Genomic DNA, 14482 nt, shown 5'->3' with positions numbered 1-14482 from the left:
TGTCAGTAAAATAGCCCGTACCGAAGAGCTCAGGGACCATCATAGGATGCCACTTTTCCAACAAGTCAGTTTGTCAAATTTCTGCCCTGCTAGAGCTGCCCCGGTCAACTCTAAGTGATGTTATTGTGAAGTGGAAACGTATAGGAGCAATAACGGCTCAGCCACAAAGTGGTAGGCCACACAAGCTCACAAAACGGGACTGTCGAGTGCTGAAGTGCATAGCGCGTCGGTCTTCAGTTGCAACACTCACTACCGAGCTCCAAACTGCCTCTGGAAGCAACATCAGCACAATAACTGTTTGTCAGGAGCTTCATGAAATGGGTTTCCATGGCCGAGCAGCCGCACACAAACCTAAAATCCCCATGCACAATAACAAGCATTGGATGGAGTGGTGTAAAGCTCACCGCAATTGGACTCAGGAAACAAGTTCTCTGGAGTGATTAATCACGCTTCACCATCTGGCAGTCCGACGGACAAATCTGGGTTTGGCAGATGCCAGAACACTACCTGCCCGAATGCAGTGCCAACTGTAAAGGTTGGTGGAGGAGAAATAATGGTTTGGGCTAGGCCCCGTAGTTCCAGCGAAGGGAAATCTGAACGCTATAGCGTACAATTATATTGTAGACGATTCTGTGCTTACAACTAGTATTGTATCATCAAGGGGGGAAATCCACAAGCCAGAGAAATTGCACAGACAAACATTTTATTGATGACTTCAGCATTACAAGAGCTTGTGTGTGTGTGTGTGTGGGGGGGGGGGGGGGTTCAGTATCAAATGATAAATAACAGTACGCAGGGTTGGACACAGTGCTCGACAAGTGCCTAAAGGCTTCTCTAGATCACAGGAATAGTCTAGAACTCTGTATTTGAGTTCTAGAACATTCTTAAAACACAGCCATTCTAGAATGCCTCTGTTCCGGAACATTCTAGATTAGAAGAACACAGTTCTAGAAGACCAGGCCGAGCATGCGCTCAGTGGGAGGTCCCTAGTCTTCTGACTCTCCAGGACTTCTGATGTCGTCTATCTTCAGGATCATTTTGACTACCTGTGTGGCCAGAGAGATCTGCTGCTTCTTCCCATGAAGAGTCTCAATAACATGCTGCTGCTTCATGTCTGGGGGAGAGAAGAGGGTCAACATCAACAACAGATTTATTTACGAAAAGATCTAATGCTTTATATCAAGGGTGTCAAACTCATTCCATGGAGGGCCTAGTGTCTGCTGGTTTTTCCCTGTCAATGAAGACAACCAGGTGAGGAGAGTTCCTCACTCATAAGTAACCTTAATTCATCAATAAAGTACAAGGGCTGAGCGAAAACCCGCAGACACTTGGCTCTCTGTGGAATGAGTTTGACACGTGCTTTATATTAAGTGTTAGGTAACATTGGTATATTTACAATCTTTTGTATATCCAATTAACTTGTATTAATCTATTTATTTCATTACATTTTCCACGTTGTCTGTCCTTACCGTTGGTGTTCAGGTGCAGACAGTCGATGCCCAGGGCTGGGTTAGACTCTGTGACCTGCCTGGCGCGGACCTCAGTCATGGTCTGGATGGAGTTAAGCCCGCTGTTCTCTGCCAGGGCCATGGGGATCACCTCCAGGGCATCAGCAAACGAACGCATGGCATACTGCTCCAGAGATGGGCACTGCAGAAAGAGTAGAGATGAGCACATGGCTTTGTTTCAGATAACTCACCATCATTATCAACATCAGGCTATTACTGACCTTTTCAACAACAAAACTTGTTACAGCCTGGATTTAAAATGGATTAAATGAAGATGTGTCACTGGCCTAGACCCAAAACGCCATAATGTCAAAGTGGAATTATATTTTTCTAAATTTGTACAAATGAAATAGCTGAAATGTCTTGAGTCAATAAGTATTCAACCCCTTAGTTATGACCTAAATAAGTTCAGGAGTACAAATGTGTTCAAGTCACATAAGTGTGCAATAATAGTGTTTAACATAATTGGAATGACTCTCACCCCCGTACCCCACACATACAATTTTCTGTAAGGTCCCTCAGTCGAGCAGTGAATTTCAAACACATTCAACCACAAAGATCAGGCATTTTCCAATGCCTTGCAAAGGACATATTGGTAGATGGGTAAACATAAAAAAATATGAAAACATAGAATAACCCATTGAGCATGGTGTAATCATTGAGCATGATTACACCATCCATTACACCATCCAGAGTTTATCAATACAGCTTGCCCCAAAAATACAACACATCACCGAGTACCACTCTCCATATTTTCAAGCATAGTGGTGGCTGCGTCATGTTATGGGTATGCTTGTAATTGTTAAGGACTGGGGAGTTAAGGATAACAAAAAAAATTACTACCAAGAGTTATTTGTTTTTTGAAAATCTATGGGAAGACCCGGAAATGGCTATCTAGCCATGATGAATAACATCTTCAGAGCTTGAATATTTTTTTATTTAATGGGCAAATGTTGCACAATCCAAGTGTGCAAATCTCTTAGACTTAACCAGAAAGACTCACAGCTGTAATCGCTGCCAAATGTGATTCTAACATGTATTGTCTCAGGGGTTTGAATACTTATCTAATTAAGATTTCATTTTTTTTATATATATAAAAATGTTCCAAATGTGTAGATCACTGACAAAAAAAAGAAGACAAACCCATTTTAGTCCCACTAACAACAAAATGTGAGAAAAGTTTAGGGCTGTGAATCCTTTCTAAAAGGTACTGCAGATGTTTGACCTGATACGGTGTGTTAGTGGTGTATGTACATTGTACCTTGTCAGCGGCCTGGTTGACGGCGAGGGCACAGGCGATCTCAGAGGCTCCGCCCCCGTACACGATGCGGTTGTCCCTGACCAGGTTACGGATGACACACAGCGCGTCATGCAGCGCGCGCTTAGCCTCCTCAATGATCTGACAGGGAAATTAAAAAACATACAAAAAAAATGGGAGAGTTAGTGCTGGGCTAGAATTAAAGCATGCACACCGACAGCCCTCCAGGACCAGAACTGTCCATCCGAAAGAGATACCAATGATTGGGAATCTCTGAACTGTCTACATAAACTGATCATCAGTCCCTTCAGCATCATCTCCAACAGTCAACATTAGCAGACTAGCAGTCCACCCACCATCTTGTTTCCTCCGCGGATGAAAATGGTGACTGCCCTAGAGTTCTTGCACTCCTCGATGACCAGCATGCGGTCCTTGGTCGTGCCGAAGCAGATCTCCTTGACTACGCCGGCTGAACCCAGCTTCTCAGCAGTCAGCTCGGAGAACCGTGGCACGATGCGGCCTCCTGTCGCTATGGCAATCAGCTGAGGCAGGGTGAAACAGAGGTTAGCAACACAGGAACACATGGGGGGAAATAAACTAACATTTTGCAGCTGAATGGCATGATGTCTGTATGCAGTGTGTGTAGTGTGTGTGTGTAGTGTGTCTATGCAGTGTGTGTGTATGCAGTGTGTGTGTAGTGTGTGTCTCACCTCAATCTCAGGTCCTCCAACCCAGCGGATGGCAGGCAGCTCATTCTGCAGCAGCAGGTGGTTGGCCTCGTCATCGAAGCCCCACTGGCAGATGGCCAGGTTAGCGCCAGTATCCTTGATCTGAGAAAAGTCACAATATGACATTTCACTTATTCATGTTATTTCATCACATGACATATTCAGTCAACTCTAGCTTTAGTTTAGATCATATTTAATGAAATGAGATTCAAGGAGATGAGGGTCCTTCATATACACATCTTCTAGTTGTGCTGACTGAATGACAGGAATGTACCTTTAGCAGCTGTGTTGTAGAGAAATAGTAAGTTGTAAAAGGTTGTGTGACTGACCTGTTTGATCATCTCCAGGAACTTGTCCTTCTCATACTTCTGCAGGGCCTTGTATTCCTCCACACAGGTCACGTCCAGCTTGTGCTTGGTCTTGGGCTTAGGGGGCTCAAACGGGCAGGTCAGGATGGCCATCTTTGTGTCTTTCAGGAGCTGAGGGGAAAAGGAGTAAAGGAGATTGTTGTAGAAGACAACTGGATGATTTACCTTGTTAAATACAATTTAAAATGGGAGTTGGATGGGCTAAAAGAAAACATTGAGGGCGGCAGGTAGCCGAGTGGTTAGAGCGTTGGACTAGTAACCGGAAGGTTGCAAGATCGAATCCCCAAGCTGACATGGTAAAAATCTGTCGTTCTGCCCCTGAACAAGGCAGTTAACCCACGGTTCCTAGGCCGTCATTGGAAATAAGAATTTGTTCTCAACGGACTTGCCAAGTTAAATAAAGGTAAAAATATATATATATATATATATATATTAAATCTACAGAAATTGTCAGCTCTCTCACAAGCCCCATGTAAGATGAAGGTCCTAGATGAGAGGTGAGAGAGCAGTGGTGCTGTATCCCCTGTCAATGTCAGACCACTCCACTGGGGACAGAGTGACTGGTGTAAGGGAGGGGAAGAGGAGCAACACACTGCATCCTAGTTTACATCTGAGGTGACAGCATAACATGACCCTTGTATCAACTGTATGGCTGAGGCACTGCTGCCATCTGTGTGTGGTTGTGTACCTTGGGCATCTGAGGGTGGCTGAACTCCTTGTCTATGATGACTCCCTTGATGAGCTGGGTGTCCTCCAGCTTGCCTCCCACCTTGCCCTCCATCTTGATCAGCTCAAAGTCCACGTCCTTACGGTTCATGTCCGCCACCGTCAGGACGGCGTTCACCGCGATCTCCGCCATCTGTCTGTGGCAGCGGTTGATCCTGAAAGAAGGAAGATGAGGAGAGAAATGTGTATGAGACCTAATGAAACCAACGGACAAGGTTCATAAATAATACATGTATGCCATCACATCTGGGCCAAATCAATTTGTGCAAAGAGTGCAAAACTCTACACCATCTTGCCATGCCAACAGCTAGCCGGACCATAACTGACATTTCTGAAAGTTGTCATGAAAATCACAAAAAAAAGCGCCAACTTCCAGTAAAACTCACACTTTGGAACCTAGTGTGGTCATGGCGGTCTGGATGAGAGGCTCTGTGTTGCTGGGGTCGTAAGGAAAAGTCTCGCTGATCTTGTCCAGCTGCGCGATGGCGATCTTGGCGGCCTGGTCGTAACCGTCAGAGATACGGATGGGGTGGATGCCCCTGTCCAGCAGCTGTTCTGCCTCCTCCAGGAGAGCACCAGCCAGCACTGGAGAGGAGGGGTGAGGAGTTCGTTTGGATGAGTGTACCAATATGATTCTGCATTGATTAACAATCTTATCATAGAAAGAATTGCAGGTAATGTGAATGGCTTTCAGAAATTGTCAGCTCTCTCACAAGCCCCATGTAAGATGAAGGTCCTAGATGAGAGGTGAGAGAGCTGTGGTGCTGTGTCCCCTGTCAATGTCAGACCACTCCACTGGGGACAGAGTGACTGGTGTAAGGGAGGGGAAGAGGAGCATTCTGCAATATTAATCCAATGTCTGGATTGGCACAAAAAAAAGGAACCAGGAGTAGTCTACCATCCAATGTTGTTTTTTTAAAACTAGGCAAGTCAGTCAAGATCAAATTCTTATTTACAATGACAGCCTACTAACAGGATAGAGGTGCAAGAGACCACAATTGTTTAATTAATAAGCTAATGAGTCAAAGATCAAATCAGGGAGACTCAAATATATAGGGGAGCATACCAACAACTCCGGTGGTCCCGTCTCCGATCTCGTCGTCCTGAGACTTGGAGAGCTCCACCATGAGCTTGGCGATCTGGTGGTCCACATCCATCATGCTGAGGATGGTGGCTCCGTCGTTGGTGACAGTCACCTCCCCATCCCTGTCAACCATCATCTTGTCCAGGCCTAATGAAAGAGGAAAAGGGGTTAAATGTAATTCAAGATGAATGTGTAGCCTCAGGTAGTTGTTATTGTGTTAACCAGAGGGGTAGGGCACAGTGGCTTTATCACAGCGCTGTGAATGAATAAGCTTCAGTGTGGCTGTTTGGGTTTACCGTTTGGTCCTAGTGACGTCCTCAGCGTCGACGCAACCGCCTTTGCTGCCATGATGTGAGACTGCAAAACACAACAGCAAATCTGGTGAATATCTTCACTGCGGCTGAGGGAGGGATACTGCGGGGATGGTCGACTAGGTAGATTGCTATGTCCGTGAAAATTCATGTTTAAACCTTGTCATCTAGGTTAGACAGCTAACTTTGGCTAAGCTACTTAGCTAGCGAACTAGTTAACGTTAGCGGCATGACAGCATACGCACGTTCAATAAAACCAAACTATGAATTGCACTTTTTATTATTCAGCATATAACTAAGTGAGAAAACACAACGTATGATGACATATTAGCTAGTTAAATGATTCCATTGTTCATTTGACAACCAGCCGCGACTCACAGGCGTCTTTAGAAAATAAGCACATGGGCAGACTTAGCATGCCGTAGCTAATCCGCTAACTAGCCAACTTGTACAACATAAATTAAACATACAATTTGACTGGCTCAGAATGTTAGCTATAAATCCATAATAACTAACTTACTTGCTAGCTAACTAACTAACTAAACAAGTGGGTCTGAAGTTGCAAGTGTTCTGCAAATGTGCCTTGGTAAGATGCTGAAACATGTTAGCTAACAGGACTTGCTAAATCCATTGTACCTTCAGTGCATCAAGGCCCGATAAGCGAGTCTTCTTGTCCTGATCTTTGATGATGATGAACGGCCGTCCATACTCGTCGAACGCGAGCTGCCCCATAGCGGACATATTGGCTGAAAAAACGGTGACACTTCAGAAGTGTCTACGGCTGAAATTCAGACTTTTATCGGTAAAAAAAAAAAGTGGAGTGTTGCTGGGCTCTTGGTCGCACGGGTCTGCCGGCGACTTCTGGAAGGATCTCAGGGCGGGGAGGGGGAGGTTGAGAAATCATAGAATGATTCCATTTTTTATTTTAAAACTATATAATGAACATAGATTTCAGTTGCCTTTTGTACAATTAATGGTTTGAGAGAGATGTTGTGCATAAAATGTTTTAATTTACTTTATTTTCCTATTATCCCGTTGGCAAATGAGTTCTTCCAGTCTCGCGATTCTATCCCTGTTATCTCGCGGTGCAGTCCGGACGTCTTTGGTGTGATAAATGTTGTATCAAAGACTTTAAAACTCCGTAACCGTTTGATAATGTTTTGGGGTGAATACGTTTATTTCAGCAAACTATCAGACAGCTCATTTTGCAGTTTTACTGGTATTGTCAGGCTGCTCTTTCCCAGGCTTGAGTAAGTCGTCCAGAAAAAAAGTGAATTCAATATTTTGCTTGTGAGCTAGTTAGTGCCGTTCTTGTCTGTCAGTTCCACCAAATAATCTATATCGGACTCCATCACTGAGTTGAGTCAGTGAAGTCTGGTCAGTAGCTGGTCAGTGAACAGAGCTGGAAGACTGGCACTCAGGAGTTTCAACAGCTATCTGCATGTCAGTCCTGTTGGATGATAAGCGAATCTCATGGAGTTTCAGAGAGCTGTTCTCCAAAAGCATCCTCATATCAGAGAAAAGCAGTTCCGTGTTATGTTACCGTTAGATAAATAAATGGACACAAATCCACGTGCATTAATTAGGACAGCGTGTTCCTTCCTGGTGCGTGTCGTGCGTCACAGGTGACGTAACTTCTGGGTAGGTTTTGTAAGGTGCTGAACGTGTTCAGAGGTTTATTATACAATGTTACAAAATGAATTCCACGGGGATCTGCTACTAGTTCTTCAACTTTCCGAGTGTGTAGGTAAGATGCATGAAATGTACTCAGTCGTGGTTGATCTAGTCTGAATTCAGTTTTACTTGGCTCTGTTTTTTAATCTGTTGTCGAGGTGAAATGGAAGGATCCGTGTCAGTATGGATGATGATTGTCAGTTTCTGCACAATGTTTTGTTGATGACAATAGGAACAATGTTGCCACAACAATTATAGATTTGCTTGCAATTACGTAAAGTTTCACTGACTTCTGTTGTTTCCACTTGTCCAGCAGAATGCCTTGTGAGTTAAAGCCTCGCTTCCTGGTTCTGTATGGGTCTCAGAAAGGCCAGGCCCAGTCTATAGCCGAGGGGATAGCTGACGAGGCCGAGGAGAGGGGACTGTTTGCTGATATCTGCTGCTTGAGCGAAGGACACAAGGTAAAGCTATCAAACACAAAATAGTGTCAACCTGCCCTCCCATGACATGCATTCCAATGCGGGCACAACATCGCCAACAATCAATCTGCTAAGGAAACATAACTAGGCCTATGTATGAGTATATTTGTGGTAGACGTTGTTACTGGCCTCTTCTATTCTCATGTGAATAACTGATCCTGTTTTGTGTATCCCACCCTCAGTTTAACTTGGAGAAGGAGAGTTCTCCTGTGGTGTTCGTTGTGTCTACCACAGGGGATGGGGACCCACCAGACACGGCCCTGAAGTTTGTCAAGACAATCAAGAAAAAGACCCTGCCCAGCGACCTCTATGCACACCTCTGCTATGCTTTTTTAGGTAAAGAAGAATTGTGTGTCAGACGAAATGCCTAGTGCTGAGATAAATTGCTACTATGGTTTTAAAATAAGATTTATTGTGTTGATGGTCAATATCTTGTTTTTTTTCCCTCTGCTCCAGCTCTGGGTGATACAAACTATGCAGATTTCTGCAAATGTGGGAAGACTATTGACAGCCGTCTACTGGAACTTGGTGCTAAACATTTCTACGCAACAGGACATGCAGATGATGGTGTAGGGTAAGGCCCAAGGCTTTTGATTTGGGAAAGTAATACATATTATTACATGATGTATGAGAACCACTTTAAATCTTGGCACTCACCAAAGAAGCTTTAAAGTAGGGGTACAATGTCTTCATGAATCGGTAGGAATAAAAGTGGCATAAATAGACACACACTTTTAATGTACTTTCCCCACTTACCTCCTGTCACCTCGTTTGTGTTGTGTGGCACATTATCTTTCGGTTCCATCACACTGCTTATCTCTGAGTCTGAATAGTCTTTGCTTTCTGTCCAGGCTTCAGTTGGTAGTGGCCTCTTAGGGGCTGTCTCATGTTAATAGTTTAGCTCTTAATCCAAACTGTGTGTGTGTTTTTGTTTCCAGGCTTGAGTTGGTGTTGGACCCCTGGCTTGAAGGACTGTGGGAGGCGATCAGAGGAGCGTTATCCAAGATGGCCGCCCCTCAGCCTGAGAGAGATGGCCATGTTAGGGACCAGAGAGTATCATCAAACGAAACACCTGAATCGTCAGCAACAGACATCAAACTCCACCTCCTGAGTCTCAACGAATCAGAATCCCAGAGCACCAAATCCCTCAGAACAGCAGCGACTGCTAGGACTGATTCTTTGGCTGTTTCAGCATCAGAGACCGGGAGCTCAGTTACTGCTCTCATACCGGTGTCAGTGACCGACAACACTGGGACTGCTCTTAAACTTCATAGTGTTGTCTCTGATCGCAAGTCAGTGTTGGCGACACAGAGTGGACAGAATGGGATTCCCCCTGCTGTTGTAGAGGCCTCTCTGACACACTCCTTGCCCCCGCTGTCTGAGTTGGCCCTCAACGTCCCAGCTCTGCCTCCACCCTACCTGGATGTCACGCTTCAGGAAGCCACCATAGAAGAAGAGGTGGGTTGTCTCTCAACTCATATTTGTTTGAATTCTAACATCACTAGCCCCTCATATCCTGTCCCTTCCCAGACCAATGCTCCGGTCAGTAAGGAGACTCTTCACGAGGTTCCCATCTCCAGGGCAGTCCAGCTGACCAGAGACGACTCAGTTAAAACAGCCCTTCTGATCGAGATGGACATCTCAGTGAGTGGCTGTCCCACTCTTACATGGTTTTTCATACAGAGACCAATAGGTCAATAGATCGAAATGGTGGTTAAAGTAGTTTCTTTACTCCATCCTCTCCTTTGTGTACCCAGTCCCACCCTATGGCCTACCAGCCTGGGGACTCGCTTGATGTGCTCTGCCCTAACAGAGCCTCCGAGGTGGGGGAGCTGCTCCATAGACTGGGCCTAGAGGATCGGAAGAGCAACCGCATCCAGCTCTCACTGCGAAAAGAAACCAAGAAGAAAAGTAAGCCGTTTTCTCAGAAGCAGTGTTTTTTTTTATAGTCTCTATATACTATATAGTTCTAGTGATGACATTAAACACATTTATTTGAACTATGTAACTACACACAGTATATGTAATCGATGTAAAATGTGACCCAGTGTTGTTTCCCTCCAGCTGCTCAGATCCCCTCCTACATCCCAGAGAACACCACTCTGCACCACCTGCTCACCTGGAGTCTGGAGATCAGGACTGTCCCTAAGAAGGTCCCTTCTCCTTTCTCTTCCTGAACTACCCAGTCCAGAGCCTGAACCTGTCTGTAAAAGTTTACTGCACTGCAGTAAGATAGACACTTTAGGTCCTTCTGAGCGTGTGTGGCAGACAGCTACGGTTGCAGTGTTGGCAGGTACAGTATGGTGCAGGAATGTTGCCTGGGTGCCAAGTCTGTCTCTGCCTCATCCAACTTGACGTTCTCTTGTTTGTCAAGGCGTCAATGTAACATTGTTGAATGCAGAAAAAGTCCCAGCAGTCCAGAATGAACTACAAATATGAAGAAAAAAAATGTTACATTTAAAAAAAAATGTAACCTAGATCTAGATGCACTATTGTAAAGTGGTTGTTCCACTGGATATCATAAGGTGAATGCACCAATTTGTAAGTCGCTCTGGATAAGAGCGTCTGCTAAATGACTTAAATGTAAATGTATTTAACTTTGCAAGTCAGTTAAGAACAAATTCTTCACTGAGACGCAGTGCCTTTGACTGCTGCGCCCCTCGGGAGCCCAAACTATACGATCTGGGACAATAGGTTTTGTGCTGTGTGGTGTGTAATGTTACTTAGTATTTTCTCAGGCGTTCCTCCGTTCCCTGGTGGAGTGTACAGGAGACAGTGGTGAGAAGAGGAGACTACAGGAGCTGTGTAGTAAACAGGGATCAGCCGACTACAACCTCTATGTCAGAGACCCCAACCTCTGCCTATTGGACCTGCTCAGGGCTTTCCCCACCTGCCAGCCCCCTCTCAGCCTCCTCATAGGTCAGAGCACACTCCCTCTCCTGTCAGTCATAATGTCTGAGCTAATCAGAGGGCATTGTTTTAGCTTTTACACGTCACAAAACATGTGTCTAGTTTGTAATGGTCACCAATACAGTGAGCGTATCTAAGTGATGTACTGGTATTCCACATCTAGCCTGCAGAGGGCAGTATAGCCTCAGTGAATGCTGGTTCAATGTCATTTTACATAGAGCGTTTCCCAGACTTCTTTTTTTTATTTAATTTTTTCTTCTTTTTTTTGACCCCACTTGGATTTTTACAAACATTTTACTGAATCCTAAATTACCAAATCAATGTTCCTGCATGGCTTCAATCAAGTCTTGATCTAGGACCGCAAAAAGGAAATAGTTAAATTGCCAATTTTGTGACCCGTCAGTGGTTCCATCCTGTCTCACCATTTGGTCACCCCTGACACAGAACTATTGGCTGCAGACAGTTAGGCATTATAGTCTCTCATGGCATAATGCCTAGACTTGCGCTGAGGATGACTTATGTAGATTTGTTTGAAGCCAGTTGGAAAGGGAATTTCTATCAGATCAGTACATATTGTACATAAAAGTAATCTAATACTCATAAAAAATACTTAGACTAGAACTGTGTTATCTGTCCCATTTGTTCTTGTAAGTTGTAATATCCTCCCACAAAGAGGCTGTGTCACGACTTAATATCCTGTGTTGTGACACAGCCATTTTGATAACATATAAGCTGAAGACATATCTCCCTCACTAACTTTAAGCATCAGCTGTCAGAGCAGCTTACCGATCATTGCACCTGTACATAGCCCATCTGTAAATAGCCCACCCAACTACCTCATCCCCATATTGTTATTTATTTTTGCTCTTTTGCACCCCAGTATCTCTACTTGCACATCATCATCATCTGCACATCTATCCCTCCAGTGTTAATGCTAAATTGTAATTATTTCGCCACTATGGCTTATTTATTGCCTTACCTCCCTAATCTTACAACATTTGCACACACTGTATATAGACTTTTCTACTGTATTATTGACTGCACGTTTGTTTATTCCATGTGTAACTCTGTGTTGTTTTTGTTGCACTGCTTTGCTTTATCTCGGCCAAGTCACAGTTGTAAATGAGAACTTGTTCTCAACTGGCCTACCTGGTTAAATAAAGGTGAAATAAAAAACAACAACACCTTTTCAGTAGTAGAACCGGCATTGCAGAAATTTGGCCATATGTAAATGGGGACATAAGTACCCTGGTGAAGAATGTGCTGGTGGAAGCGTTTTGGGTCCACTAGCTGTTGCTGGGGTCCTGTCATTGACTATCCTACTATATTTAACAGGGGCATAGCTACAGCGCTGTGGAGGGCAGGGCAGGCCACAGGTTAACGATCGCTACTGCTCTGTCTGTGTCTGTGTTAAAACACATTTACTGGCCTCGTGGTGCCCCATTAGGTTTGACTGAGTGAGTTTAAGGTGGAGTAATGCTTTGCGCTTAATTATTATCTTTACTGTGGCATTGACTCTTCTAGCTACAGATGCTGTGGAATATAAAGGTTGGGTAAAGAGGTGATTTGTAATTGTAATCCACTTTGGGGTTATTATTTTTAGTCTTTGTGTTGTGGACAAAAATGAGATGTCACGCATAGCGTGAAATATCTCCAACACTACTATGAAAGTGATGTCAAGTGATTTCCCCCCCCCCCCCACCCCCCCGTGGGGTCATTATCTGTGATAGAACATTTACTGTCAGAACTCGGAGGCCTGGCCAGGCTGTAGACCATCAGGGAGGGAATGAGATGGTTAAAGGCCATGTTAAACCTGTAGATGAGAATGACAAGGGGAGATGGAATTACAGCAGTGCTTGGGAATGCTACTGGATACACCATGTATCAGTGATACATTCTGACCTGTTTACTGTTGAAGAGCTGAGTTAGTCCAGCTGTTCTGGTTCTCTCTCCTCTCTCTCTCCTCTCTAGCTGTTTGGGTTACCTTTTTAAGGTTGAAGTGAAAAATGGGTTGAGGGTATTTTATCACATAAAAACTGAGATTGTCGGAGATCTTCTTCACCCGCCCTAACCATTACATTTGACATATTTAGCAGACTCTTATCCAAAGCGACTTACTTTTTCATACTGGTCTCAATGGGGGGTGAAACCACAACCCTGGTATTTCAAGCACCATGCTCTACCAACTGAGCCACACTGTACCCAACTATTATAACTCTTCCTGTACCATATTCCCCAGAGGCCTCATTCCCAGACTCCAAATTACCCCAAAAGAGGGCACCTTCAAAGCTGACATTGAAATATGGTGGACATGAACTATCTCCATCCTACATGCACCACATCTACACTCTGGGGATATGAAAACGACATGAATACAGAAGTATGCCCTAAAATAAATGTGCGTGAGGCGTATCTTTGTGTGTAACAAGGAAATAGGACTAGGAGGTTGGGTGGGTGAATCTCAACTCTGAAGTAGGGCGCCCCTTCAGCTCCTTTATGCCAGTGATCTACATAGAAAGGTGATATGATGGATGGATGCCTCCTTACTGTAATATCCTCTCACCTGTTGCATTTTCCTTTTTATTTCAGAACATTTGCCCAAACTGCAACCAAGACCGTACTCCGCTGCAAGGTAAGCTGTTGTACTAGGGCGGCAGGTAGACTAGTGGTTAGAGCGTTGGGCTAGTAAGTGAAAGGTTGCTGGTTACACTACCCGAGCCTGCTAGTTGAAAAATCTGTCAATGTGCCCTTGAGCAAGGGACTAAACTGTAATTTGTACTGGAACAAGATTATGGTATACAGTCACTTATTTAGCCTCTACGTACTGGAACAAGAGTAGACAGTGGTGGAAAAAGTACTCAGCTGTCATACTTGAGTAAAAGTAAAGATACCTTAATAGAAAATGACTCAAGTAAAAGTACAATTCTACTTGAGTAAAAGTCTAAAAGTATTTGGTCTAAAATATAGTTAAGTATCAAAAGTAAATGTCATTGCTAAAATATACTTAAGTGTTAAGTATAAATCATTTCACATTCCTTATTTTAAGCAAACCAGATGGCACCATTTTCAGATCAGAGGCAGTAGGGATGACCAGGGATGTTCTCTGTTTAGTGAGTCCTCCAGATCAGATGCAGTAGGGATGACCAGGGATGTTCTCTGTTTAGTGAGTCCTCCAGATCAGAGGCAGTAGGGATGACCAGGGATGTTCTCTGTTTAGTGAGTCCTCCAGATCAGATGCAGTAGGGATGACCAGGGATGTTCTCTGTTTAGTGAGTCCTCCAGATCAGAGGCAGTAGGGATGACCAGGGATGTTCTCTGTTTAGTGAGTCCTCCAGATCAGATGCAGTAGGGATGACCAGGGATGTTCTCTGTTTAGTGAGTCCTCCAGATCAGAGGCAGTAGGGATGACCAGGGATGTTCTCTGTTTAGTGAGTCC

The 14482-nt window shown here is 44.3% G+C and overlaps 2 protein-coding genes and 2 non-coding genes across 9 annotated transcripts in view; 1 reads left to right on the top strand and 3 right to left on the bottom strand.

Moving 5' to 3' along the window:
- Positions 1–682: 682 nt before the first annotated feature.
- LOC115195378 (T-complex protein 1 subunit epsilon) lies at positions 683–6865 on the bottom strand. The gene is made up of 11 exons (XM_029755180.1): positions 6620–6865; positions 5969–6029; positions 5655–5819; positions 4975–5173; positions 4551–4743; positions 3824–3973; positions 3477–3596; positions 3123–3308; positions 2770–2907; positions 1470–1650; positions 683–1114 (listed from the first exon to the last, which is right to left on the bottom strand). Exons 1-11 carry the CDS (start codon positions 6722–6724, stop codon positions 987–989), a joined length of 1626 nt encoding a protein of 541 aa, XP_029611040.1. The 5' UTR covers positions 6725–6865; the 3' UTR covers positions 683–986.
- Positions 4309–4442, bottom strand: LOC115196499 (small nucleolar RNA SNORA49). Its single transcript, XR_003878864.1, has one exon. It is a non-coding gene; the product is annotated as a small nucleolar RNA SNORA49 (small nucleolar RNA).
- LOC115196498 (small nucleolar RNA SNORA49) lies at positions 5285–5418 on the bottom strand. Its single transcript, XR_003878863.1, has one exon. It is a non-coding gene; the product is annotated as a small nucleolar RNA SNORA49 (small nucleolar RNA).
- LOC115195377 (methionine synthase reductase) overlaps positions 6033–14482 on the top strand; it is a 22987-nt gene continuing 14537 nt past the window's right edge. Inside the window, exons 1-10 of one of the 6 annotated variants that reach the window (XM_029755177.1) lie at positions 6033–6053; positions 7971–8118; positions 8319–8472; positions 8593–8710; positions 9075–9594; positions 9667–9780; positions 9894–10047; positions 10201–10289; positions 10875–11055; positions 13636–13678. In XM_029755177.1, coding sequence (XP_029611037.1) covers positions 7975–8118; positions 8319–8472; positions 8593–8710; positions 9075–9594; positions 9667–9780; positions 9894–10047; positions 10201–10289; positions 10875–11055; positions 13636–13678 — 1517 coding nt within the window. In that variant the 5' untranslated portion in view covers positions 6033–6053; positions 7971–7974. Of the gene's footprint in view, positions 6054–6087; positions 6107–7275; positions 7731–7970; positions 8119–8318; positions 8473–8592; positions 8711–9074; positions 9595–9666; positions 9781–9893; positions 10048–10200; positions 10290–10874; positions 11056–13635; positions 13679–14482 lie in introns of those variants that run through there. The other 5 variants (XM_029755176.1, XM_029755178.1, XM_029755179.1 and 2 more) reach the window with 5 other exon arrangements.

This window comes from Salmo trutta, chromosome 6 (genome assembly GCF_901001165.1).
Source record: "Salmo trutta chromosome 6, fSalTru1.1, whole genome shotgun sequence".
Lineage (NCBI taxonomy): Eukaryota > Metazoa > Chordata > Actinopteri > Salmoniformes > Salmonidae > Salmo > Salmo trutta.
This window is presented reverse-complemented; position numbering and strand designations above follow the sequence as displayed.